The 27,572-nt window shown below is 42.5% G+C and overlaps 1 protein-coding gene across 1 annotated transcript in view; it reads right to left on the bottom strand.

Annotated features, from left to right (window-relative positions):
• TTC8 (tetratricopeptide repeat domain 8) overlaps positions 1–26,993 on the bottom strand; it is a 73,647-nt gene extending 46,654 nt beyond the window's left edge. Inside the window, exons 1-4 of the mRNA XM_073349394.1 lie at positions 26,485–26,993; positions 5,243–5,272; positions 1,517–1,637; positions 14–77 (exon numbers count right to left, since the gene is read on the bottom strand). Coding sequence (XP_073205495.1) covers positions 14–77; positions 1,517–1,637; positions 5,243–5,272; positions 26,485–26,598 — 329 coding nt within the window. The 5' untranslated portion in view covers positions 26,599–26,993. The remainder of the gene's footprint in view (positions 1–13; positions 78–1,516; positions 1,638–5,242; positions 5,273–26,484) is intronic.
• Positions 26,994–27,572: the final 579 nt, after the last annotated feature.

The following is a 27,572-nucleotide window of genomic DNA, read 5'->3' as shown; positions in this document are numbered from 1 at the left end:
AGGAAATAGATACCTAACAGCTGGACTGGGACCTCCACCCTGACTGGTTCCAGGGAGTTTCAAAGAAGTTCCTGGGCCTACAAAATAAGAGTATTATCACTTAACGTTTGTAAATAGCCACCCTAAGGTCCTTAAAGAGAATGAGGACCTGGTCCTCAAGACAGGGACCTTGTAGTCCAGATTAGACCTTTTGATATTTTCTTGGGGCATCCAGAACTGTAAATCACCCTGTTCTTCTGCTTTAGCAAAGGAGCTCCCTGCCACCCACGTCGGTTAGCCAAATTCCTTAGCACGCTGCAAGTTCTAATTTTCTTTCAGATTAACTCTTGATATACTTCAATTCCCAAATTCTCCAGAAGTATCCCCCTTAGTCATTAGTCACTTTTATCCTGAGTGCTATAGAAATCAATACATAAATAAAATAGTGTGACCATTTTTTCAGAGGCTGGGTCTCTGCCTTTCAGCTATTAGAGGGTTCTCCCCTATCTTATTCAACCAACTGTTGCTCTCCTTTCAAAAGCTCTCTTGAACTTGCCTACTGTAGATAACTACTTTTATTTGTATACACCTGGCTTAACATTCATTTGCATGATATAAACTTAATCTATTAGCTACTGGCAATTTTTCTCTAAGATGCCAGTCAGAGGTCATCTCCTTTTCAGTCCTTGTTTTAATTACAGGCTGACTATATTTTTTCATAATGACTCCTTGTTGAGAAAGGCAGATGGTGAGGAATCCTGAGAGAGACACTGGAAGAAGCCAGGAAAGGGCCAGAGAGGAGACCTAGAGATGGGCCAAAGAAGGACTCTGGGGAGGGGCTTGTGTACTAGGAAAGGCCATACCACCAACAAGCTTTCTAGGAAATGGTCCTGGGAAACAGCACAGCAGAGCAGTCTTAGATTAGGGCATACTGCTAATCACAATTTAGGATTCCAGGGGTAGGACACATATTAGAGGAAGGATCCGTGTCCTTTCTACCTCCACCAGTGCTACCTCCTAGAGAAGTGGTACAGAAACCCATGCACTGAGGGGAAAAGGATTACTGAACCCGAGTGGAAGACTGATGGAGGAATCTTGCCTTGAAAGCAGACTTTTGCTTTGGTTGAAAGGCCAAAGCAGCAGCATAAAGTACACGCCAAATGAACTGCCCAGCCAGAGAGGAACTCAAGGTACCAAGTAAAGGTAAACTGTGACAGTAGATGCATCCTGATGCCAGGCTAGGTATGCTGCTATTATATTCCTTAAGAGATGAGGGCTTTACATAACTGAACAGATTTAAAAATCTATTAAACTGCTAAATTTAGTAAACAAAACTATTTTTCTTTCAGCTGAATCTCAATGTACCTTTTACAATGCCATGTTATATTATTGAACACTTATATTGTGATAATGACTAAAAATCAACAGTAGGTTGGTCCCTATAACATTATGTACTGTACAATTATATACTAGATGACAGTCCTGCCACAAAGAATTTACATCATTTTAATACATTTAGGTGAAAGTCTGTACTTACGTGCAACTTGAGCAATGGCATTTTCATCAAGAATTATCTCTGCTATTCCCTCCTGATCTATATCAATTTCATCCACATAAACCATTTCCGTTAGAGCTCGTGTTTTCAAACTCCAAGCAGCCTACATAAGGATAAAGCAAATAAACTAAAACATTTAATTTTAGTAGGTTAACCTTTTTTAATCCCTTCATATTTTATACTTTGCTTGAGGTGAGCAAGGTAGTGATTTGACTGACTGGTTCAGGTGGCAGAATTTTGATGCACTGTAATAAATACAAAACATTAGGACTGGTCTTTGGAACAAGCAATTGCTTGAGGTTCCATGGCTGGAAACATTTCCAGCCTCAGTTCCAAATCACCAACAGTCAATCTCCCCTTAGCCACACCATTACAAGAGGGGAAGGCAAATCACGGCCCTATGTACCTTACCCTAGGCAGCTCAGTGCACAGGGGAAAAGAAAATCTTAATCAGTAGGGAACAAAGTTATCAAGTAGGACTCTTGAATGCTAACACTTACAACACTATTCAGTTTCAATACAGGCAGCCTTTAAAAAGGACAATCCAAATCTCCTTGCTTCAGAATAATCACCACTAGTAAACATGTACATCTGATATACTAAGTCTAACTAACTGCACAATACCATTGCAGCATTGGATGGTGAATTGGACAGGCAAATAGCTCAAGTGAACAACTTGAAGCAGTGGTGGGCAACCTGCGGCCTATCAGGGTAATCCGCTGGCGGACCATGAGACAGTGTTTACATTGACCATCTGCAGGCATGGCCGCCTGCAGCTTGTTGTTTCCAGCCAATGGGAGCTGTGGGAAGTGGCAGCCAGCAGGTCCCCTAGGCTGCTTTCTGCAGCTCCCCTTGGCCAGGAACGGCAAACCGCAGCTACTGGGAGCTGCAGGCGGCTGCGCCTGCGGACGGTCAGTGTAAACACTGTCCCGCAGTCCGCCAGCGGATTACCCTGACTGGCTGCATGTGGCCCATGGGTCGCAGGTTGCCCACCACTGACTTGGAGTATTACATGGAATAGTAAATTACTCAAGGATTTTGCTGTATGAACTGCTCAGTGTAGGCTGTTTCACCTCTCAAACCAGAGGGGAAAAGCTTCAGTGGTTAAATAGAAACTCTGGAAAACTAACATCGCAGATCCAGTTCCCTTCTTGATAACTTAATATACATGTACTTACAGGCCTAGGATGATAAAAAGGATTGCAAGATCAATCACTGACTTTCTTTCAGACATAGAACAGACTACCATAAACATCCCAGCATGAGACTTATTAAAATAATCAGGTTTATTTCTTCCCTGACACTGGCCTAAACAGACCATTAGCAAAGCATGCTTAATATTTGCAAATGAGAAATAGCAAGGTTAATTCTTCTCTAAATGAAACCAAAGGGGTCAAACACACAAGGACAAATCTTTTTTTGAATCCAGGAACACTGGAGGGCCTGCTATAGAAGGAACCTCAAACTTTTCATAATGTGTACCACATTTTAATAGAGACTGACTCAGAGACTTTTCCTCATTTAGGAGCTGGGAGAAGAGACTGCATCCAAACAGCCAGCTCAGCCACATTTGGAAATCTGTTAATACTAATAGGAAAAAAAAGAACAGACTAGGGCAATTTGAATTTAGCCAATTCCAATGTAATCCAGGTCTACTTTTTCTTCTAGTTTCTTAACCTGTAATTTTGGTGACAACCTTTAATTTCATTAAATATTTGCAGTTAAAAGTTCATCTTACCTTTACATATTTTCATGAAGCTCCATACAAGTATTTCATTTCCATGCTATATTCCTCTTTTTGATGCCTTACCTCCAATTTCAGCAAATTGCTGGTATAGACATCAGTGTAGCTGAACCAATGCCAACTCCTAGCATACATAAGAAAAGCTGCTTTGTAGTGCTTTTCCATGAAATTTGCAGCTTCCCTATTTATACTGGTACAGCTAAACCAATTGCTGAAAGAGGCCAATTTTAGTATCGGTAAGGCCTAGATAAATCTTCGCTCTTCTTCACCAACAAGAAGCACTAGGCAACTTCTTTAAAAAAGCAACATGCATCCTTTTGTCATTATCAGTCAGCTATTGGAAAGTTAGGGCCCTTAGGCTGTGCTTCTATGTTAAACTACTAATTGGGCATTGTATAGACAACAATGATCTTAAAAATCACATACTATCACCTAATTACACATCAGACTTCAGATCAGAGTATTGCTTATGGCAATGCTTCAGTTATCAGAGTTTTGATCAAAGCAGCAATAGATGGAACATTACCAAATATGGAACTTAAAGGTTGCATGCATATAGGGATTTTTTTTATCTTGCAAGACAAGAGGATGATCCACAATCCTTGTTATCTGTTAATTATACAAGACCCATAAGAGAAGTAGGTACTGAATAAATCCAATGCTGGTGTGTGTATGTAACAAAGTTGGTGGAATTCCCCCTCCCTTTTCCAAAAAATGTAGATAGACTGCAACATAATCACTTTAACCCTCTGGTTAACTAAAGGAAGCATACAAATTTTCAGATGAAATAATAAATGTACAAAAAGATGCTAAAGGTGCATGGCAAGATAGCAAGATAGGTTTTTGAAAAATAAAATGGGATTTGTGAAAACATCTCCTTTCATATAATCTACTATTTACGCAGTGTAAAGTGATACAGGGCTTTGTTAGAACAATTTTACTTGGCTACTGACTCTTCTGAAGAGAAAACGAAAAGTATACTTTTCTCCATCAAAACAGATAACTGTAACCAATTTTCCTGTCCATAATGAAACAATTTGGTTTTATTCACCTATGGTCTCATCTTCTGAGATGCTGAGCACTTCATAACAGCCACTGAGTAGTCTCATTCTGAATTACTTCAATTGGAGTTGCTCAGCACCTCTACTGTCTATACAAAGTGCAAGAATAAGGTAGATGCTACAATGAGGAGCACTATAGAAGATCTTAAGAAAGCAAGATCTTTGCCCACCACACCAGCTACACAGAGAAGCACCATTTATCTCCAAATCTGAGCTCAAGCCCTAATGTTTTTCTACCAAAAACTTGTAGCAGTTCCTGCTATATGTTGTTTTATTCTAATATGGAATGTGTTTTCTGCTTTTCAGTTTACACAATAAGGCCAAAATCTACAAGTTTTTAAATATATTCCATTTTATTAGTACCAACTACAGGTTTTAAAAAACAGCCTATTTTAATCCTTTACTGCAATACCACGCACAGCAATTTTCTGTTACTTCTTTCAGAATTATCCTAATACGAAATTGTAAGGATACATTAATGTAGTGGTGCACAAACTTTCCAGTTGTGCCCCCCCTTACCATTAACGGAATCTGTCCATGCCTCCCCCCCTCCCCCCATTATTGTACCGCCAAGGCTTCCTCAGTAGTGGAATTGGGGCTGAAGGTGGAGCTGGGGACGGAATTGGGGCTGGGGGAGGAGCTGAGGCTAGAGGTGAAGCTGGCATGGGCGTGAAAAGGAAATGAGAGCTGAGGTTGGGGGAGGAGCAGGACTAGGGGCTGAACAGGGTTGGGGCGGAGTGGGGCTACACACATAGTTGTAGATTCACATCCCTGGCTTGCCATGCACTAAGTCTCTATGTAGACAAGCCCTAAGGAATTAAATGAAACAAACATCACTATACAACATGCTATAAACTATTCTCAGTGTTTTTTCAAATACTGGTACTTATGAAATTTTTTTACCTGAGAAACTGTGAATTCACAATCAGGTTCCTAGAATGAATAAGAAAAGGAGGAGTGAAATAAGAAATGGAATCAAACAATGAAAAAACAAAACAAACCCATACATGGAACAGCAATGTAACTAAATCAAACTACTTGATGTGACCTCTGTCGTCCATTATCCACCATTACCAGATTATTTTACTCCTCTACATTTTCAAGACCAAAGAGATGTTTTCCATAACAGAAGTAGATTTACAGCAAGTAATATCTCAGACATAGCTTGGTTTCTTGTTTCAGTTTGGTCACATTTGCCAAGTCATAGATTAAACATTAAGGGGTTTTAAAATGTAAGAATACCAGGTGAATATCCCATATACAAATATTTTTAAATGTACATCTGAAGGTACAGCTAAATACCATTGTTAAACTGTAAGTGACACTCAGAAAATAAATCAGAATTTTAGGTTCAGGAATATGTAACAAAATCCTCACACGTGGCATGCATGAAGAAAAGGGATCCCAATTTTTTTTTTTTGTTAGCCACTGATGGCTTCATCGCGAAGTTCTTAAAAGAAAATAAATATCTGCATACAAACAAGTCTTTGTATACATTATGATGGAGACTGTATTTAATTCAAAAAAATACCCAAAACATTATATTTTTCAAATTAACACTATAGTACTGTCGTCACCATTTAGAGAAGGCAAAACACCTAAGGGGGGGGGGGGGGGGAATCCCAACAACTTCAAGGCAATATTATGGCAAGTGAATTTGGGGACCTAAAACTTAAAATATTTGAAACCTTCAGAGAACACGAAAGTCATTCTAGTACCAAAAAGAATCCGTATGGATCTGGAACACCAGTGTAGAATCTGCAACACAGGGTAAGATAATAGATTTTCCAGCCCCTATATTTTCCAGCAACTATAAGAGGGCTCACTTAAATTTTCCAATGTATAAACACAAGATTGTCTAAGTTTAGAAATAGTGCAAAATATTTAGGCTTCAGTACACTAACCCAGCTCTTGCAAATTATTGTAGAGTGAGCTGGTAGCAACAAACCCCATACTTAGATTGCCTACCATTTTCTAATAGAAAAGAATGACTTTTTTTACTGAAAAGCTCTAACACCTCCATTATTAAACAGTCAAATTTGGTAGGAGAAAAGAGCACAAGACAGAGAAATGCCTTTTCTCTGTCCCTTCATTCTGTTCAGTTTTGGCTGAAATCTGAACTATGAAAAAAACCACCATTCCCTTCTGTTACTTGCCTTGTCAACAAAATTGTGGTAGCATACTAAAATAACTGAACATTAACATTGCAAACTAAGGCTGGGCTCACATTGCCAAGGCAGGAGCATCACACGTGACACCGATTAACAACAGCAGCAGACAGCTTCTTGGGGAGTGAGGGGAGAGATGGGCTGAACTCCCCTTGACAATCCCCATCCTATGTACATTGACCCAGCACACAGCCCTACTTAGCCATTTCCCCACTTCTTGGAAGTATAAGATAGGGAAGGTACTCCTCCTCCACTGGAGGGGGGGGGGGAGAGAGAGAGAGAAGATAGAACCAACCTTGCTCCTCCTCACATTTCTCCCACTTCCACCAGAGCAAGTCTTTTTCTACTTGCTAATATAGTTAGCTGTAGCTCAAGCTGTGCTATAGTGATGAAGTTTCAGGGTTTAAATCCTGCTGATGATGCACGATTTTTTGGAGAGAGGAGGGGAACCGTTACTACTGCATATAACAACGTTTGTTTGTATCTCTTTTCCTTTTAGGAAACAAAATTAAGAAATTACTGACAAACTGTTCAAAGGATATTACTTAGGTTGCAAAATCAAACACAAAAGTTAGACAATGCCAGCAATTTCATGGTGCACGGGCTGTCAAGCTGTCTGGAGTGGTTCACAAATGTGGGTGCCAACCTCAGGGCAGACTGTTACAAACCAGGGCACAAACCCCAAACTGGTTGTGTGTTCTATAATTAGATTTCATCAACCAAGTGTCAAATGTGAACTCCCCAACCACTATACCAGCTTTAACATGGAGTCACAGACAGTCCCCTAGGGCACTCGGGTCTATCTTGCTACCCAGGCAAGCCTGCCTTTGTGACACATGGTCCCTTACACCAAAAAAAAAAAAAATCACAATAATATTCAGGTCACTCCCAGTCCCTTACTCTAGGTCAATTGTATCTTAGATCTCTAACCAAAGGCAATGCTTGTAGCCAATCCTATATTAAACTAACTAAAGGTTTATTAACTAAGAAAAAAAACCTTTACAAAGTTAAAGCAGGTAAACATATACCCACAATTGAGTTACAGTCTTAGGTTTCAAAAAGTAATAGAAACGGCTGCAATGTGCAAGCTCTATATGTCCTTTAAGGCTAACTCAAGTTAAGAAGTTTGGGAATACCTTGCTTATGCTTAGAAATACTGCCCTCTCCAAATTCCAAGAAGCATAATGATAGAGATCCTTCTGGCAGGGATTTTTATTCCTTTCCCCCAGTTCAAAGTGTGATGGGTGGAAGGTTTGTGCACATCCCCTCTTCATGGGTGCGGAGGGAGTAATTAAAGTATTTTGTGCACTGAGGTGCCAAAATTGTTTGTCTGGTGTCTATAGGCCTTCTGTTGGGCAGCAGATGACACCTCTTGTGGTAAACTAGTATTTCACACTTGGTAATGTTTCTCTCCTGACTAGTTAAGTTTCCAAGCTTCATAGCGAATACTTTGATAGTTACAAAGCAAACAAACACTTAAATATTAATTAGAATCCCTGGTTATAAGGTTTCTATGGTAAAATCCCCCCAACATTCTCTGATAAAAAACATAAAAATCTGTTTTTCCATGATTAAAATGAAATGCTGAACTGAGGTTTCCCTAGCCACAATACAGTGGAACCCTGCTTATCTGATCTAATTGGGATCGGGGCCAGATCGGATAATCAAAAATTCAGATAACTTGGAGAGCTTCAACTCCTGGTGGCAGGGCTCAGGCGGTCAGCCCCAGTTCAATTAATACAGAGAGCCAGAAAATGGAGGCTCAGATAAATGGGCTTCTGTTTTTATTTTTGCACATAATGTAAAAACTAAAGATTCTCTGTACAAAAATGCAAATTCCACATTTTTTGTGAAAAACAGATTTCTAGGATTCCTGCTTATAACTTAGGTGTGATGGGGGTGTACCAGGACCTTTGATGTCTCCTGCAGGAGGCCTTGCTGTCCTACCACACCCCAAGCCAGAAAAGGAGCAGTAAGGGTGGGTCCTCCAGGTCTCCCTAGAAAGCTGCAGGGAAGCAGCCAATAGGAACACAGCAGGCTCAGATAACAGGAGCTGTTGGGGCTGAGCAGATCAGTTGCTGGCTGGGTCCAGAGCCCTGAGGAAGGACTGGACAGCTGTGAAACTGCCCAAGCAAGGAGGCCTGGGGGAGACCCTGCGCAAACAAAGAACAGAAACCTTCAGCCTTGAGGTAAAGGTGAAGCGGAAGGGGCTACGTGCGAAGTGGCTCAGGGAATAGCAGCAGCAGCTATTACAGGAAGCAGCTGCTACTTATAGGGTCCCAGGGTTGGGACCTGGAGTAGTGGTTGGGCCCAGGTTCTCCCCACCAGTCACTGGCCTGAGCCCTGAGAAGGGGTTAAGCCTTGTTTAGAGACCCAAGTGAAGGGCATAAGTCCCAGGGAGAAAGCTCCAGGGGCACTGCTCTATACCAGGGCAGACATGGACTTAAAGCTCAGAAGGCACTGAGGACTGAGCCCAGAGACAGGGCTAAAGACTTTAACAAGGACAGACCCTGTTGAACCTTTTACCCCAAAAGGGATTTGTTTGTGCTTAGAGACTGTATGTGACTTGGCTAGAGGGCTGAGCCACTAAAGACCCACCTGACGAGGTTAACAGCTGTCAGGGGGCGCAGAGAGAGTGTGCAGTTTCTCACACACACAAAACAGGAGGTGCTCACAAGAGGTGGGTGCACACCATCACAGTGGGATACAGATAATGCGAGATTAACAAATGCAACAACTCAAAAACTTTAATAAAATCCAAACACTAAACAGATCTCTGTAAAAGTAATACTCATTTTAACAATACTAACACACAGGTGAGCTGGACTGATTTCTAACCATGCATTTGTCAGTGTTCAAGTGAGACTGAAGGGCCTTGGCAGGAGCTGGCACCTGGAAATTACAAACAAACTATTCAAAGACTATTATTTAGATTGAAAAATCAAGCACTCAAAAGTTAAAAAATGCCAGCAATTCAGATTGCATGGGCAACTTTAATTCATCCCCCTTGTGTATATGCATTATGATGCAGTCCTTAATTATGATCATTGGGTGATGGAGGGATGGTGTCCAGGGTATGACTCTCCACTGTGTACTGAATCAGACTGCTTGTAGGATCTGTATCACCTGCTCTAGAAGTTGTGCTTAGAAAGCAAGGCAGAGGGCTGCAGGAAGACAAACTATTTTCTTGTGATTAGGACAAGTGAATTCCACACAGTCAGTCCTAGTCTTAGCTGTCCCACACACTGACTGCCTGTGTAATGCTGAGCAAGTCACTTTAAACCAGACATTGGCATGTGGCCACTAATGGTACATTCCTCATTTGCTGGATGTCCAATTTCAGACAGGGCCCTGATAAGCAGAAATGCAGCACTCTGAATTGCAGATGAAGTCAGCAAAAGCTGTGGATGCCCAGCATCTCTCACTGCAATGCAGTGTGGTCTGGAGGAATCATACTGCAATCACAAACCTCCCAATATGTGATATATATATATATATATATATTTTTAAGCCCCAACTCCTAGAACCCTATGTTTACATTAGAATCTCAACTTACTTTAAAAAAATTTTTTTAGCTCTCATGACAGTAGAGAAAGGTTGAAAAGATGTGACCCAAGTCACATTAAAGGCTCAAAACCCAAAACATAACTAAAAAGAACCCTGTAATAAGGTGGCTGTCCCCCTTAAATGAAAAAGGTCCAGCAAAATAGGTGCTCCCATTTTGGCCAGTTAAGAGGGTAGGGTTATAAAGGTTCAGGTAGCAGCATGGAGAAAGTCTCTGAAAAAAGCTACAGAAGGTTCCTGGGGGAAGGCTGAAGGCAAGATAGCAGCAAGCGAGGTCTGCTGGACGACCTCCCCGAGCCAGGGCTCAAGGCAGGAGAGTAGCAGAGGGAGTTGTCTGCTGATTCCCAAGCCAGAACTGAGCACTAAAGGCATTTGAGTAGTGGAAGATCCTATGTGCCTACAAATCTGAGAGGAGAGGTTAATGGAACAGGGAGAGTGATGGATGCCCCTCTGAGGATGAGCTCCCAGCACAGAGGCTGTAGGGGAGCAGGGATGCACTCTGGCTGGGATGGCTGTCCTGGCATCCAAGGACCAAGAGGACCAAGGAAGATGCCAGAGTGTGATATATGCTCCATCAGTGGACTAGATGTCATCTAATTTTAAGGAATACGTGCACTGGGATGATAAATGGACTACATTTAGGGCCTTCTGTTATGGATTATTTGCACTAGGGTTTTTTATGATAAAGCTTCCCCAAGGAGGGGCTGTGTTGAATCACAAAATCCTGTTTGGAATCATTTGGGGCTGAAGCGGTTCCTGTCTCTTGAATACTTGACTTTGTTTAGGATGTAATGTTCTTTTAATAGGTACTAGTCTTCTGGATGCTACTATATATTTTTTATTCTTATAAAAACAAGGACATTGAGGTTGGTCCAAGTTGTCCTTTATTCATCCCACTGTGTGCATTATAGCTTTGCTGCTCAAGTTTATGTTAAGTATGAGTGTGGTTGGATAAGTGCCTGTGTTGTGCTGGGAGATTTGCACAAGCTGTATATAAGGGGTGTGTGCTGCAGTGAGGCGCTGTGTTTGGGGTTATTTGTGTGTGGTTGTGCAGGTAGTTGTGATTTGCATTTGTGGGGTTGTGCAGGGAGAATTGAGTTTTGTTTAGGGGTGTAGGTTACACAGGGGAGCCTGGGATGATCTGTATGGATGAAACCAACCTTTTGAAGAACTGTAGCTGTTGGACCAAGTAATCTACCATCTATGCAATCCATCATCTGTCCATCTCCCTCATATCACTGACTTTCGCCAATGAAATTGTAGCATGGAAATTAGCTGTAAAATAAGGGTTATGATTGGCTGAGTTACTGCTGATATCACAATGATTTAGGACTGTTGGCCAGATATAGGTCTTACTGTTTTATTATATATAGATATGGGCTACTAGAAAATGGCTTCAGAGCAGTTGGTGATCCTCCATACTATGTTGCAATAGCAAACGAGCAATTTTAAGGATACTGTGGCAGCCCTAACTCAAATGCCTGGATATTCAAGTTGTGTATCTTACTCTAGGCATTATTTGTTAACACTAATTTAGAGTCATCCAAAATATTTCCTATATAAGAACATTCATCATAACTAAGCTAAATGAAGCTACGAGAGTTACATTCCCTCTCATTTTTAAGAGAGTAAGGTTGACCAACTATACATGGTAGGGTGTATACACTGCCTTGCCTGCACTAGAGTTATAGGATGTGTTGGCTAATACATTTAAGTTGGCTAACATTTAAGCAAGCAATGGAACTTATTAGTCATTTCCATTCATGGAAATGATTAATAATAAAAGGTAGTGTAACAGAATAAGAGTGGATCCTGCAATTTTTACTCATGTACATAATCCAACTGAAATCAATGGAACTAGTCACCTTGAGTAAAGACTTGCAAGAATAAGCTAACAAGTGGCCTGGTCTTAACAACAAAGGGTCTAAGTTAGTCCTCTTTTACACATCTAATCCCCTCTTGAAGTTGCTAATGTTGTAAAAGTATAAATGAAAGAAGAATTCAGCGCAGATTTATAAACCCTTGAGGGCATTTTAAAATGAAAGTTACTGTGTGAAATCAATCCATTTTGAGATAAAACTACCAAAAAGAGCTGTTTTTATAAAAACAGAAACCTCTAATGTAACATCTTAAAGAAAGAGGAGAGCCTCAAACACTGTCTGGATAACTATTTGACGCTTATAACATGCCTGTATCTACAACTCAAATTTAAGGTAAATATGAATTGATATGTGCAACATACTGTGAAAAAAATCAGTGTATACTGAAAATGCAGGCCAAATTGCTACTGGCATCACTGTACATGTACATTGTCATAGTGCAGGGAAGTGATTAAATGAATCACTAATAATATTTATCTTTACATTTAGTAACCACAGCAATTTGTGTCAACAGTTTATTTCAGCTGAGGATGCTTTCAGAAGTGCATCTCCATGTGAACATGTTAATTATATGTTTACTCTGACCTTGTTAAAAATCAGCATACAAGTAGCTAGGTTCAAGGTGTTTTAATTATTTAGCAATTACTTCATTTCTATAAAAAAAAAAAAATCAATCCCATAGGAGTAACAGCACTGAGGGTCAGGGGAGGGAAGTATTTAAAAAAAAAAAAAGGGGGTTTAGTGAAAGCACAAAGTCCTATAGTAGAGCATTAAATAAGTTTTTTTTAAAGCAGGACATTCATTACACATCTATTAACAATTATACTATTGAGCCATTTCCCCTCCCTCTTAATAGCTGAATTACATGTTCAGTTAGTACATCTGTGCTGGTTTAGTGCCTTGAATGTGACACATGGAACACAAAGAACAGTAATCGGATTAGGCAACAAATCAGACAATAAACAGACAGCAGTAGAGAGAGTGTTCTCTCTGTCACGTAGGAGAAAAGGTTGTATTTGGCATTAATGGTTCATGCATTCATATACCCAGCATGTTGTAAGAGTTTTATTGGGAAGTCATCCACTGAATTCTCTGGAGACTTCTTAAATAAGTAAAAATACAGTACATATCAAAAGAGAATCTGTTTAAGGGAATCTTTTAAAACTCCAATTCCTTGATCTGATTTTTTAAAAGTTGATCTAGTTACATTTTGGAATCAATTTTACTGATTAATTCTTTAAGAATTGGTTTACAATGCCAATATAAAGTATTTAGTATCGTTGCAAGAGAAATTCTAGTTCATGCATGATTGGCTGAAAAATTAATGCGATGCCTCAAAGCTTAATGCTTTAGGCTCAAACTTCCATTGACATCAATTTCAGTGGAAGTTAGGAGCTTAAATACTCTTGAGGATGTGGGCCGTAGTGATTTAACCATCTAAGTCCCATTTTTAAGTCAGTAGTACTTAAGCACTTTTGAAAATTTTACTACTCAATCTTTTGTTACATTATCACCTACTGCTTTTCCTGACTCATTCAGTACACCTCCATTGATAGGTACTCAGGGAATGACTCAGGACTGTGTACAAGATGAGGCTATTGTTTCTAGAACCCCTGCCTCATTTGTTGTAAAAGTTGGAAGATGTGCATCCAGTGAGTCAGGGACTGCAGGAAAAGAGATGAGGGTCTTGAGGCTAAGAGTTGAATGCCACCCTAGGGAACTGGATTCTATCCCTTTCTAAGATTCTCCTGGCCCAGAGTTCCTATGTGATGTTGAGCAGCTCGCTCAAACCAAACTTTTCACAGGTAGTTATTAATTGTATATTCACTTCTGGGTGCCCAACATGAGATGTCTGGGGCTTGAGCTGCAGAAGTGTTGAACATGCAACTGTAAACAAAGTCAATGGGAGCTGTATATTTGAACATATCTATAAAAATGCTAAGCTCTCTGGATATTAGGCTCTGGGCATCTCAACTTGGGCAGCAAAAACCAATGGACAATTTTGACCATACTTGCTCTGTGGTTTAGTTCCCAACTACTACCTTACCTCACAGGGATGTTGTCAAGATAAATTCATTAATGTTTTTCAGAAACTCAGATTTTATGGTGATGAGCACCATAGAAAAGTATTCAGTACAGGTTTTGGATGGTGTGGGGTAAATAATGCATGAGGCCAACTGTTGAATAATAAGGATAAAAAGAAATGCTTTTTTAAATTACTGAACATTAGAATAAGCATGTAAAGATGAGTAGATGTTTGAGTAATGTGCACCCCTTAGAGTTCCGACTTCAAAGGTTATCTCATACTTTGATATCTGCTCTTCTGAGTGTCTTAGAAAATATTAACTTTTATTAAATGCAGAGTAAACAGATTTGCGTATGTGAATATGGTTTCCTTTTTAATCGCTTACTTTCAGTAGGCTCGAAACAATACGTAAAGTTAGACTGAGTTTAAAACAAAAGCGCAAATAAGTTAATATGAAAATGCAGATTGAGGCATACTAGCCCTTTTCCCTCTGACCTGAGCCAAGCAGAATGAACATATGACAGATTGACAAGGTATGTGAGATAATCTTTTATTGGACCAAAGTTCTGCTGTTGCAAGTACAAACTTTTGAGCTACACAGAATTCTCCTTCAGGTCTGGGGAAGAAAGCAGAGTTTCTGAGCTAAAGACTGGTAAGCAGAAGGGGCAACATGTTGGAGGAGGTCACTTGCAATGAAATGGGAAATTGGGAGTTAGACTGTTACAAATAAAGGGTTTGAAGTGAGCAACTAAGGGTAGCAGGCAGTGTGATATATTGCAAATTGTTGTAATAAGCCATAAAAATCAGTGACCCTATTAAGTCCATGGCTTTTGGGGTCTGTCTAGCGGAGTTATGAATTTAAGTTCCCTAGCTCGCCTTTTGAAAGTGTTGAGCAGATTTCCTTTGAGGACAAGTACTGAAAGATCAGATATGGAGCAATAGCTTTGTGAAAAGAGTTGGTCCATGGGTGATATAGTGTCTTCTTCTTTTATCACTTTTTCTCTCTGTAGGCTCATTAGAGAGCACAATGATTGTCTGGTTTCACCCACCCAGTTGTTATGGTGTACCTCAACCAGTGCATAAAATGCCTCATGTTGTGACAGATGTATAGGACCCAGGAACCTTGAAAGGTGTGTTGTGAGGGGTATTGAAGTGGAGATATTTCTGCAGGTTTTGCATCTGTTTTGGCAGGGTCTGGTGCTGCTTTGAGTTGGTGGGTCCTTGTATGTGGGGAGCTTGCTTCTGAAGATGATGTTGGCAAGACTGGGGAGATGTTTGAAGGTCAGAAGAGGGCTCAGGAAAGTCTTCTTTCAGGATGGGGTTCCCATCCCAATTGTAATAATTTGATACCCCATATGGATTCCAGTGTGGGCTGGTAGGTGACAGTGAGGGATGTGTGATAAATGGGTTTCTTTTTTCTGTACCGAAGCAGGTTCTCTTGGGGTATTTTGGTGGCTCTTTGCATTATGTGATCTACTTCTTTCATAAGGGTGTCCCTGTTTAGTGAAGGCACTTTTAAATGTGTTTAGGTGTGTATCCCGGACTTTCTCTTAGGAGCAAATTCTGTTTTATCTAAGGCCTGGCTCTAGATAATAGGGTTTGGTTTTTTTTGGTGTGTCTGGTGCGGTTGCTTAAATTGTGGAAGTAAATGTGGTAACCAAGGACCATCATGACTACAATAACACTGCAAATGTGACATATCAAGGCTTGGATCAAGAAGATGACGATAAAAGTGCACTAACACAGTGAGGAGAAAGACGCTGTTTTATAAATCAGAAGCAGAGTTGTAAAATATCAGGCAGGTAGCCAATAAAAGCTAATACTAGCCTTAGCTTCTTGTGGATTACAATAAAAGCTGCAGAATCTGAGTCATGCTGAGTAGATAACACAGTAATTGGCAGACAACAGAGAAGACAAATCATTTAACATTTGTCTGCCTTCTAGCATTAACTATATCAAACACTTTAAAGGCTAGTCTTTATGTACACAGAAAATGGCTTCTCAGTGAGATTTCAAATGTAGAATTTTTGATATGGTGAGTCTGACTCAAGTTGCTACAATGAAGAATCTTGCCTGTTTAGTTTCTTTTTGTACCAATAAAGAGATTTTTATCAATACTCCTATACCATCTGTTAGTAGTTCCACCTTCTACATGGGCTGTCAGATAAGATTGTCAGAGGATTGCCATCATATTTCTGACTCATAAATACACCATGAAATACTGTGCACTCTACAATCTTTCTGAAGAAATATGCTGACCAATTCACTTTAAACTAATTATTACAGTTTTTTAAAGTCTATGAATTTTTTGTATTGATTTCAGTTATACAAAGTGTTTTCCACAGAGACTTAAATACATAGTGCAGATTTAAAAGACAAAAAATTAATCTGAGAACTAAGAGCGTCAGTCAAGTAGAAATACAGTACACTTTAAAAAGCAAGCCATTCCTGTTTAAATTGAACTTTTAAATGAGGATTCCTCAAATAATTATATAGCAGCAACAGTGAAACTGACTATATGCAAAGAATTGTCAAATGTACAAATTTGAGAGAATTCCATTCACTTTAATCCTTCAGCTAAAGCAACACTAGTTACTTGTGGCAATAAGTACATTTTCAGACAGAAGTATAAATCGTACACTGGGACTTATGCTATATGAAATCAATTATTTTAAAAGGTGTTTCCACTTTTTTTCCTTGTGTGATTTGAAATCGGTAGCTTAGCTTTATCCAGTTTGCAAATAAAAAGTAATTGATTGTTTCTAGATCTATACAAAGTTGCCTTCATTGTCAATTGTCAAAGCTATGACATTAACACCAGCTGGTACAAACAGTGGGCCCTGACCCTCCAAATAGCACATTTGAACTTTTATTCATGGGAGTAAAGATATGTATGAACTTAAGTGTTTGCAAGATTGGGTCCATGCTCAATATTTGGATGGCAAACATACAGCAAAAACCCAGCAAGCTAAGACTAATGACTCAGTTGATAGTCTTCAAATACTACCAATATCAAACCCCTGCTGTGCCTACAATGTCCTCTACACTGCAGCTTCCTCTAAAATTAGAAAGTTTAGATCTTTCTCTCTTCGAACTGCTATTTTTCCACTTGTTCGTTTCACCTGCCACTGCTGTCCTCTCATGCTAATATCTTATTTGCCGCCTTCTCCTCCTCCCCCCAGCCATACTATTCCTAAACGCTTTCTCCCAGCCCATGATATATTATGCTCCTTACCCTATTTCTTCTGCTATGAGCTGGTTTCCTCAGTTGGTTCTGCAATAAGCTCAGCAAAAGACGAAGTAACTTTTCAGCAAAATTTTTGCAGTCCCAAGGAAAAAAAAAATCACACTGCAATGCTTGTATGTTGGAGTTCTACAGTGCACATTAAAAAGCTCCCTATACAATAAATAAACAAACTTTTCATATTCAGACTGGTAATGATTTGGAAAACTTCTCAGTTTGGCACTTTAGATATTTATAAATGAATAACACTGCTGCAGCAGTGTTAATATGGTACTATTAGTATTGTGGTTGTACCCTAGGAACCCCAGTCATTGTTGAGGGCCCCATTTTGCTAGACATTGTACAAACATAAGATGGTCCCTGACCCAAAAAGCTTACAATCTAAGTATACATACTGCAAACACACTTCATAAATAAGGCAAGCTTTTTGATGTGGAAGACCCTGTGAAGAACAGCTCTGCAGATGTCTAGTGCATGTACAGCAGTAATTAGTGGAAACAATCATGAGATTACACCTTCAAGCTTTCTCTGAATGTCCTTTCTAAGTAAAAGCTTTTTTATTTGTTCCTTGGGGCTTTTGTGTGGTGACTTAGGGCTTATGGTATGAATAAATGTTTTCAAATATTTAGCGTAAACAAGTGCTCATCAAATCGTATACCTTGTGCAATTTCAGTGGTTGCTCCTTGAGATCCTTTGCCTCTTTTCCCTTATGGGGAAGGGTGAACTCTCAAGCTCTTAAGAGAAACTGACGCGTAGGACATTTTGTGAGAACTAAAATCTTCCCAGTATATCTTGTCCAGAGACAAAGCCCATCTAGCTGCTGTTCTCCAAGAAATAATAGCAATAATGACCTTTACATAAAATGGTATTTATCCAGGATGAAAGTTGGAGAACCTTCTTTTTTCATGCAACATTGTCATAAATATAAAGGGAAGGGTAAACCCCTTTGAAATCCCTCCTGGCCAGGGGAAAGCTCCTCTCACCTGTAAAGGGTTAAGAAGCTAAAGGTAACCTCGCTGGCACCTGACCAAAATGACCAATGAGGAGACAAGATACTTTCAAAAGCTGGGAGGAGGGAGAGAAACAAAGGGTTTGTGTGTCTGTCTGTAGTCGTCTTGGCCGGGGACAGAACAGGAATGGAGTCTTAGAACTTTTAGTAAGTAATCTAGCTAGGTATGTGTTAGATTATGATTTCTTTAAATGGCTGAGAAAAGAATTGTGCTGAATAGAATAACTATTTCTGTCTGTGTATCTTTTTTGTAACTTAAGGTTTTGCCTAGAGGGGTTCTCTATGTTTTTGAATCTAATTACCCTGTAAGATATATACCATCCTGATTTTACAGGGGGGATTTCTTTATTTCTATTTACTTCTATTTTTTATTAAAAGTCTTCTTGTAAAACACTGAATGCTTTTTCATTGTTCTCAGATCCAAGGGTTTGGGTTTGTGGTCACCTATGCAAATTGGTGAGGCTTTTTACCAAACCTTGTCCAGGAAGTGGGGTGCAAGGTTTTGGGAAGTATTTTGGGGGGAAGGACGCGTCCAAACAGCTCTTCCCCAGTAACCAGTATTAGTTTGGTGGTGGTAGCGGCCTGTCCAAGGTGTAATATTTTGTACCTTGGGGAAGTTTTGACCTAAGCTGGTAAAGATAAGCTTAGGAGGTTTTTCATGCAGGTCCCCACATCTGTACCCTAGAGTTCAGAGTGGGGGAGGAACCTTGACATGGTGGCACAGTGGTGGGATTAACCTGAAATCATTTTGAGATCCAGTTGAGATTTTTTGAACTAGAAATACAGATTTTAAAAAGGAATTTTTAGGAAGTCCAGAAGGCAGCTTTGAAACTGAAAGCAGCTTGGTTTCTCTCTGCTTTGTGGCCAAGCAGAGACAAAAGGGGATTATCTTGTGAATTGCAGATTTTCTTTGCCTGGAGGCAGGGTACTTAACTCCTGCAGGGAAATTCACAGTCTTCCAACCCAGAGGTTTTGTTTTTTTTCTCTCTTTTCTTCCTAAAAGTAAATAGGGGGTGTGTGCTCTACCCATTTGCCTGGAGACAAAAGTGGCAGGGTTTTTTTTTAGGATTTTGATTTTTTTTTTGTTTGTTTTACAAGGAGCACAGGTTTGAAAAGAAATTTTTTTCTTCTTTGGGCTGGGTAAGCAGGTTTCCAAGTAGTTGGAGGTTTTTTGCTTTAATTTGGGCCCAGAGCAGAGACAAGGGAATTGTCTTTTTCTGTAGGCTGACAATCACTATCAGAGAATAGGTATTCTATTCCAGCACAGCAAAATTTTACAGCCAAGTTTTGTTTGTTTATTTCTAAACCTCGGGTGTAAAGTTAGTTAAAAACAGAGAGGTTAGAATGGCCAAATCCTCAGCTCGACTACAGCTGGAATTAGCCAAATTTCAGGCTGAGGAAAAACAAAGGGAACATGAAAGACAGATAGAACTCATGCAGCTGAAGAAGGAACAAGAAAGGGAGGCAGAACAACACCAAGAGGCTGCCCACAAGAGGGAAATGGAGGCAAGGAAGCATGTGGAGGAGGAGAGGGAAAAAGAGAGGAAGCATGTGGAGGAGGAGAAGGAAAAAGAGAGGAAGCATGTGGAGGAGATGGAGAGGATAAAGGCCCAGCAGAATATACCAACAAACCCTAGCAATCCTTCTCCAGGTACCACTTCCCATCCCAGAAAGTTCCCCACCTACAAGGCAGGTGATGATACTGAGGCCTTCTTAGAAAACTTCGAAAGGGCCTGCCTTGGGTACAACATCTCTACTGACCAATACATGGTAGAGCTGAGGCCGCAGCTCAGTGGACCCTTAGCTGAGGTGGCAGCTGAAATGCCTAAAGAACACATGAACAAGTATGAACTGTTTAAATCCAAGGCGAGAGTCAGAATGGGGATAACACCCGAGCAGTCTCGTCGGAGGTTCAGAGCCCTAAGGTGGAAACCAGACATGTCATTTACCCGACATGCCTACCACATTGTAAAACATTGGGATGCCTGGATATCAGGAGCAAGTGTTGAATCTCCAGTAAATTTGCCCTTCCTAATGCAAATGGAACAATTCTTAGAGGGTGTTCCTGAGGAAATAGAAAGATACATCCTAGATGGGAAACCCAAAACTGTAATTGAGGCAGGAGAGATTGGAGCCAGATGGGTGGAGGTGGCAGAGAAGAAGAAAACTGGTCGCAGTTGGAGCGGAGACCAGAAGGGACCACCCCAGACCACACCCTATTACCGGGGGCCGCCCAAAGCCCCACCTACCTCCCAAAGAACCCTCCAGACCCCTTATCGTCCCACCACCCCGTTCTCCAGCAACCCTCCTCGCCCCAGTGACCCGTCAGCTGGACGATGTTTTAAGTGTAACGAGCTGGGGCATGTAAAGGCCAACTGCCCCAAGAACCCCAACAGATTACAGTTCATTGCACCGGAATCACACCAGAGGTCCACAGGCCCAGATACCTCCCAGATACCCTTGGAGCGGAGGGAAACTGTGAGTGTGGGTGGGAAGAAGGTCACCGCGTGGAGGGACACCGGAGCACAAGTGTCAGCTATCCATGCTTCCTTAGTGGACCCCAATTTAATCAACCCAGAGATCCAAGTGACGATTCAACCCTTCAAGTCCAACTCTTTCAATTTGCCTACAGCCAAGTTGCCTGTCCAGTACAAGGGCTGGTCAGGAATGTGGACTTTTGCAGTCTATGATGATTATCCCATCCCCATGCTGTTGGGGGAAGACTTGGCCAATCATGTGAAGCAGGCCAAGAGGGTGGGAATGGTCACCCGCAACCAGGCTAAACAAGCCGTGAGGCCTAGCTCTGTTCCGGAAACTTCTATCAGGACCCAGTCAGAGGTGATGGACCTGGACCCCAGGCCAATGTCTGCAACAGCAGTAGTGGATCCAGTCCCAGAGACCCAGACGGAACCAGTCCCAGAACCGGAACCAGCCGAACAACCAACACCAGACCCCGTGTCAGCACTGAATCCAGTACTTGCAACCTCAACACCAGAGGGCCCCACCGAACCTGAACTGGCAGCAGCCGATAACCCTACACAAGAGGCTCAGCCGGAGCCTGAATCCCAACATAGTACACCAGCGGAGAGCGGTTCACAGTCAACAGAAACAGCTCCATCCCCTATATCGCTTCCAGAGGGACCAAGCCTAGGTCCACAATCCCATGAGGAACTGATGTCTCCAGCATCAAGGGAACAGTTCCAGACCGAACAAGAAGCAGATGAAAGCCTCCAGAGAGCTTGGACGGCGGCACGGAGCAACCCACCGCCTCTCAGCTCTTCTAATCGATCCAGGTTTGTTGTAGAAAGAGGACTTTTATACAAGGAAACTCTTTCTGGGGGACACCAGGAAGACTGGCATCCTCAGAGACAGTTGGTAGTTCCAACTAAATACCGGGCCAAGCTCTTGAGCTTAGCCCATGATCACCCTAGTGGCCATGCTGGGGTGAACAGGACCAAAGACCGTTTGGGGGGGTCATTCCACTGGGAGGGAATGGGCAAGGATGTTTCTACCTATGTCCAGTCTTGTGAGGTGTGCCAAAGAGTGGGAAAACCCCAAGACCAGGTCAAAGCTCCTCTCCAGCCACTCCCCATCATTAAAGTTCCATTTCAGCGAGTAGCTGTGGATATTCTGGGTCCTTTTCCGAAAAAGACACCCAGAGGAAAGCAGTACATACTGACTTTCATGGATTTTGCCACCCGATGGCCGGAAGCAGTAGCTCTAAGCAACACCAGGGCTAAAAGTGTGTGCCAGGCACTAGCAGACATTTTTGCCAGGGTAGGTTGGCCCTCCGACATCCTCACAGATGCAGGGACTAGTTTCCTGGCAGGAACTATGAAAAACCTTTGGGAAGCTCATGGGGTAAATCACTTGGTTGCCACTCCTTACCATCATCAAACAAATGGCATGGTGGAGAAGTTTAATGGAACTTTGGGGGCCATGATACGTAAATTCGTAAATGAGCACTCCAATGATTGGGACCTAGTATTGCAGCAGTTGCTCTTTGCCTACAGAGCTGTACCACATCCCAGTTTAGGGTTTTCCCCATTTGAACTTGTATATGGCCGTGAGGTTAAGGGGCCATTGCAGTTGGTGAAGCAGCAATGGGAGGGATTTACACCTTCTCCAGGAACTAACATTCTGGACTTTGTAACCAACCTACAAAACACCCTCCGAACCTCTTTAGCCCTTGCTAGAGAAAACTTACAGGATGCTCAAAAAGAGCAAAAAGCCTGGTATGATAAACATGCCAGAGAGCGTTCCTTCAAAGTAGGAGACCAGGTCATGGTCTTAAAGGCGCTCCAGGCCCATAAAATGGAAGCATCGTGGGAAGGGCCATTCGTGGTCCAGGAGCGCCTGGGAGCTGTTAATTATCTCATAGCATTCCCCACCTCCAACCGAAAGCCTAAGGTGTATCATATTAATTCTCTAAAGCCCTTTTATTCCAGAGAATTAAAGGTTTGTCAGTTTACAGCCCAGGGAGGAGACGACGCTGAGTGGCCTGAAGGTGTCTACTACGAAGGGAAATGTGCTGGTGGTGTGGAAGAGGTGAACCTCTCCATGACCCTTGGGCGTATGCAGCGACAGCAGATCCAGGAGCTGTGCACTAGCTACGCGCCAACGTTCTCAGCCACCCCAGGACTGACTGAACGGGCATACCACTCCATTGACACAGGTAATGCTCACCCAATTAGGGTCCAACCTTACCGGGTGTCTCCTCAAGCTAAAACTGCTATAGAACGGGAGATCCAGGATATGTTACAGATGGGTGTAATCCGCCCCTCTGAAAGTGCATGGGCATCTCCAGTGGTTCTAGTTCCCAAACCAGATGGGGAAATACGTTTTTGCGTGGACTACCGTAAGCTAAATGCTGTAACTCGCCCAGACAACTATCCCATGCCACGCACAGATGAACTATTAGAGAAACTGGGAAGGGCCCAGTTCATCTCTACCTTGGACTTAACCAAGGGGTACTGGCAGGTACCGCTAGATGAATCTGCCAAGGAAAGGTCAGCCTTCATCACACATCTCGGGCTGTATGAATTTAATGTACTCCCTTTCGGGCTGCGAAATGCACCCGCCACTTTCCAAAGACTTGTAGATGGTCTCCTAGCGGGATTAGGAGAATATGCAGTCGCCTACCTTGACGATGTGGCCATATTTTCGGATTCCTGGGCAGACCACCTGGAACATCTACAAAAAGTCCTTGAGCGCATAAGGGAGGCAGGACTAACTGTTAAGGCTAAGAAGTGTCAAATAGGCCTAAACAGAGTGACTTACCTTGGACACCAGGTGGGTCAAGGAACTATCAGCCCCCTACAGGCCAAAGTGGATGCTATCCAAAAGTGGCCTGTCCCAAAGTCAAAGAAACAGGTTCAATCCTTCTTAGGCTTGGCCGGTTATTACAGACGATTTGTACCGCACTACAGCCAAATCGCTGCCCCACTGACAGACCTAACCAAAAAGAAACAGCCAAATGCTGTTCAGTGGACCGGAAAGTGTCAGAAGGCCTTTAACAAGCTTAAAGCGACACTCATGTCTGACCCTGTACTAAGGGCCCCAGACTTTGACAAACCGTTCCTAGTAACCACAGATGCATCCGAGCGTGGTGTGGGAGCAGTTTTAATGCAGAAAGGACCTGATCAAGAATTCCACCCTGTAGTGTTTCTCAGCAAAAAACTGTCTGAGAGGGAAAGCAACTGGTCAGTCACTGAAAAAGAATGTTATGCCATTGTCTACGCTCTGGAAAAGCTACGCCCATATGTTTGGGGACGGCGTTTCCACCTGCAAACCGACCATGCTGCACTAAAGTGGCTTCACACCGTCAAAGAAACTAACAGAAAACTTCTTCGGTGGAGTTTAGCTCTCCAAGATTTTGATTTCGACATCCAACACATCTCAGGAGCTTCTAACAAAGTGGCTGATGCACTCTCCCGTGAAAGTTTCCCAGAATCAACTGGTTAAAATCGTCCTTGAGATGTGGAAAATATTGTTAGTCTTTATGTACTTGGTAGTATATTTAGAGATGCATGTGTCTTATTAACTCTGTTTTCCTAGAGCTCCAGGAAGAAATCCCAGCCAGTGTTTCACCCTAGCTGAGATTTGGGGGGCGTGTCATAAATATAAAGGGAAGGGTAAACCCCTTTGAAATCCCTCCTGGCCAGGGGAAAGCTCCTCTCACCTGTAAAGGGTTAAGAAGCTAAAGGTAACCTCGCTGGCACCTGACCAAAATGACCAATGAGGAGACAAGATACTTTCAAAAGCTGGGAGGAGGGAGAGAATCAAAGGGTTTGTGTGTCTGTCTGTAGTCGTCTTGGCCGGGGACAGAACAGGAATGGAGTCTTAGAACTTTTAGTAAGTAATCTAGCTAGGTATGTGTTAGATTATGATTTCTTTAAATGGCTGAGAAAAGAATTGTGCTGAATAGAATAACTATTTCTGTCTGTGTATCTTTTTTGTAACTTAAGGTTTTGCCTAGAGGGGTTCTCTATGTTTTTGAATCTAATTACCCTGTAAGATATATACCATCCTGATTTTACAGGGGGGATTTCTTTATTTCTATTTACTTCTATTTTTTATTAAAAGTCTTCTTGTAAAACACTGAATGCTTTTTCATTGTTCTCAGATCCAAGGGTTTGGGTTTGTGGTCACCTATGCAAATTGGTGAGGCTTTTTACCAAACCTTGTCCAGGAAGTGGGGTGCAAGGTTTTGGGAAGTATTTTGGGGGGAAGGACGCGTCCAAACAGCTCTTCCCCAGTAACCAGTATTAGTTTGGTGGTGGTAGCGGCCTGTCCAAGGTGTAATATTTTGTACCTTGGGGAAGTTTTGACCTAAGCTGGTAAAGATAAGCTTAGGAGGTTTTTCATGCAGGTCCCCACATCTGTACCCTAGAGTTCAGAGTGGGGGAGGAACCTTGACAAACATGTATAACTGAAGTGTAAACCTTGAACAGCATACTGAACACTTAGTTAATACCCATTCAGATGAAACAAATTGTCAGTTCCATGTAATTGATTATTAAACAACAAATTCAAATATACAGTCCCTTTACCAGATATTGAAGATGAGCAGGAATATCAATCTTAGTTTTACACTTCTGCCAATCACAATTGCATCTGAGCATTTTTGACATAAAATTAATATCAAAATCCCTTGTGCATTTCATGATGTCTCTAGTACTTCTCCTTTTACAGGATCAGAACTCTGCTTGGGCTGGCGGAGTTTTGGGATGGACTGGATTTGGGGTGGGGGAGAGATAAAGGGCTACAATTATCTTATTGCTATTACAACATATATATTTTAATTATAGAAGTACCTTTGTCTCCTACTTCACTACTTGCTTTGGATTTGGGGCCCTAAAGTGCATATGCCATCTCATGCCACTAGAGGAATAGATGTCCCTTCAACACTGATTTAGAGTAAATCTGTGGGGGCTCCACTGCCTTCTCTAGAAGGAAGGAAAGATTTCAGAGAGGTCAGTAGTAGCTAGCTCACTTTTGTTTTTTTAAAAAAAGCATTTTTGTCTTAATAGGGAGGCTTAGCATCAAATGAGGACAACAGATATACATTCAAGTTTGATTTTTGTTCTTGCTCAGTTCTGATCAAGTTATCAAGTTAATAGTACTTTTGGGAGATCTACTAACAAACAATACGTAAGAGCTAGCTAACATTACTTTGCAGTGCTGATGTTGTGTTGGTCCCAGAATATTAGAGAGACAAGGTCAGTTAGGTAATATCTTGTATTGGTCCACCTTCTATATTGATTAAATTCAGTCTAGGTGCCTCCAAACTGTCTAGCAAATGTTTCTGGCTGATGCAGTTTATGGGTTTACACTCCCTCCTCTGTCACTGGGAGACAGTCGCCCACTTGGAACAGCTGTTTGGAAGGCCAGGGTGGCAACAGACAATAAAGCAGAGAAGCTGCCCAAGCCTCCCTTGTAAGAAGCATGGCTCCCCTAAGCACCGATGCTCATGCACTTCCTCGAGCAATCCAGTCCCAGGCTGGACGGGAGGCAGGAAAGGGATGATGTTGGGGGGCCAGGGGAAAGCCCGATGCACCAGGTGTAGCTACAAACCCTACTGCGCGGACACACTCCGCTCACCCCGAGTGAGGGGGGCGCTGACACACACTCCCCGGCGCCCGCCCACTCTTACCACCGCTCCAGCTCTCTCGTGAGCCTGAGTCCTCAACCTCCACCCCGCCCATCGTTCACGCAGCGCCCCTGCCCCTACCCCCGCGGCCTGGCCCGGTACCTGGTGTCCGGGGGATTTCTCCAGCAGCTGGGAGCAGAGATCCGCGCAGAGCTGGAACTTCCGCCTCCTGAAGTAGCTCCAGGCCTGGAGCAGCGGCTCCATCTCCAGCCCCATCCCGCCGTGCGGGGCGGACTCGGACCTGGACACGTCCCGCACCCAGCGCCGACCGGCCTCCTCCCCGCAGAGCTGGCGTCCCTCTGCCAAGCAACGCCCGAGCCGGGGCCTAGCAGGAGCAGAGGTGGCCAAGCAGCTGCCTGAGAAACAGCGCAGCCCGGTTCGCTCTGCCCCGGCCGGCCCGAGCCTGCCCCCACGGTGAAGGCCTGGGGGTGGCTCCCGCGGGTACTGCAGCAGCGGCTGCTCCTCTGGGGCACAGTCTCGCTGTGTCCATCAGGGGCAAACTCTGCTCTCCCCTCTCCCGGGCCCGGTGGCCTCCCTGGCCAACCCTCTGTCCAGGCTCGGCCCTATCCCCCCAAACACCAGCGGGCTGCAGTACTTAGCCCTAAGGGTGTGGCAGTGCCCTCTCCCTAGACACCCAAGGGCTCACCCCAGAGGCAGCGCCGATAGCTGCCAAATTAAACTGGCGTTCTGCCCCCCGACTAGTCCCTGTGAGGTGAGTACAGTGAGCCATATCCCCTATCAAATGAGCGTGGGACAGACGCCCTGATACTGCAGACACATGGCAAATTTGTAGTCAGTGGGGCAACTCTTCCTCTTAAAATTAAGCGTATGTGGTAGCTGGAGTGGAGCTTTATTCTGTATATCTGTTACCAAACTCGTTCAGTGTATCTTACTTTATTGTGCCAACTCACATATTCAGGCCTTGCCTAAATACAAATGTTATACAGATTTAACTAAATGGGTTTTACTTTCTAAACTGATGTAGTTAAATCAGTGCAGATCAGGCTTTATTTACAATACTGTAAATCTAGAGTGATCCAAGGGAGTGGATTTGGGACCTGCTGCTGCCCCATTGAAGTCAGAGGTAAAATTTATATTTATGTTAATGAGAGCTGGATCAGGCCCTTAACATTGGTAACTGAGAGCAGTTTGGTTGGGTTGCTAACCAGTCATCCCAAGGATCCCAAATT

Source organism: Lepidochelys kempii, chromosome 6 (genome assembly GCF_965140265.1).
Source record: "Lepidochelys kempii isolate rLepKem1 chromosome 6, rLepKem1.hap2, whole genome shotgun sequence".
NCBI classification, from domain to species: domain Eukaryota; kingdom Metazoa; phylum Chordata; order Testudines; family Cheloniidae; genus Lepidochelys; species Lepidochelys kempii.
The sequence above is the reverse complement of the archived record's forward strand: the minus strand, read 5'-3'. Positions and strand labels throughout refer to the sequence as shown.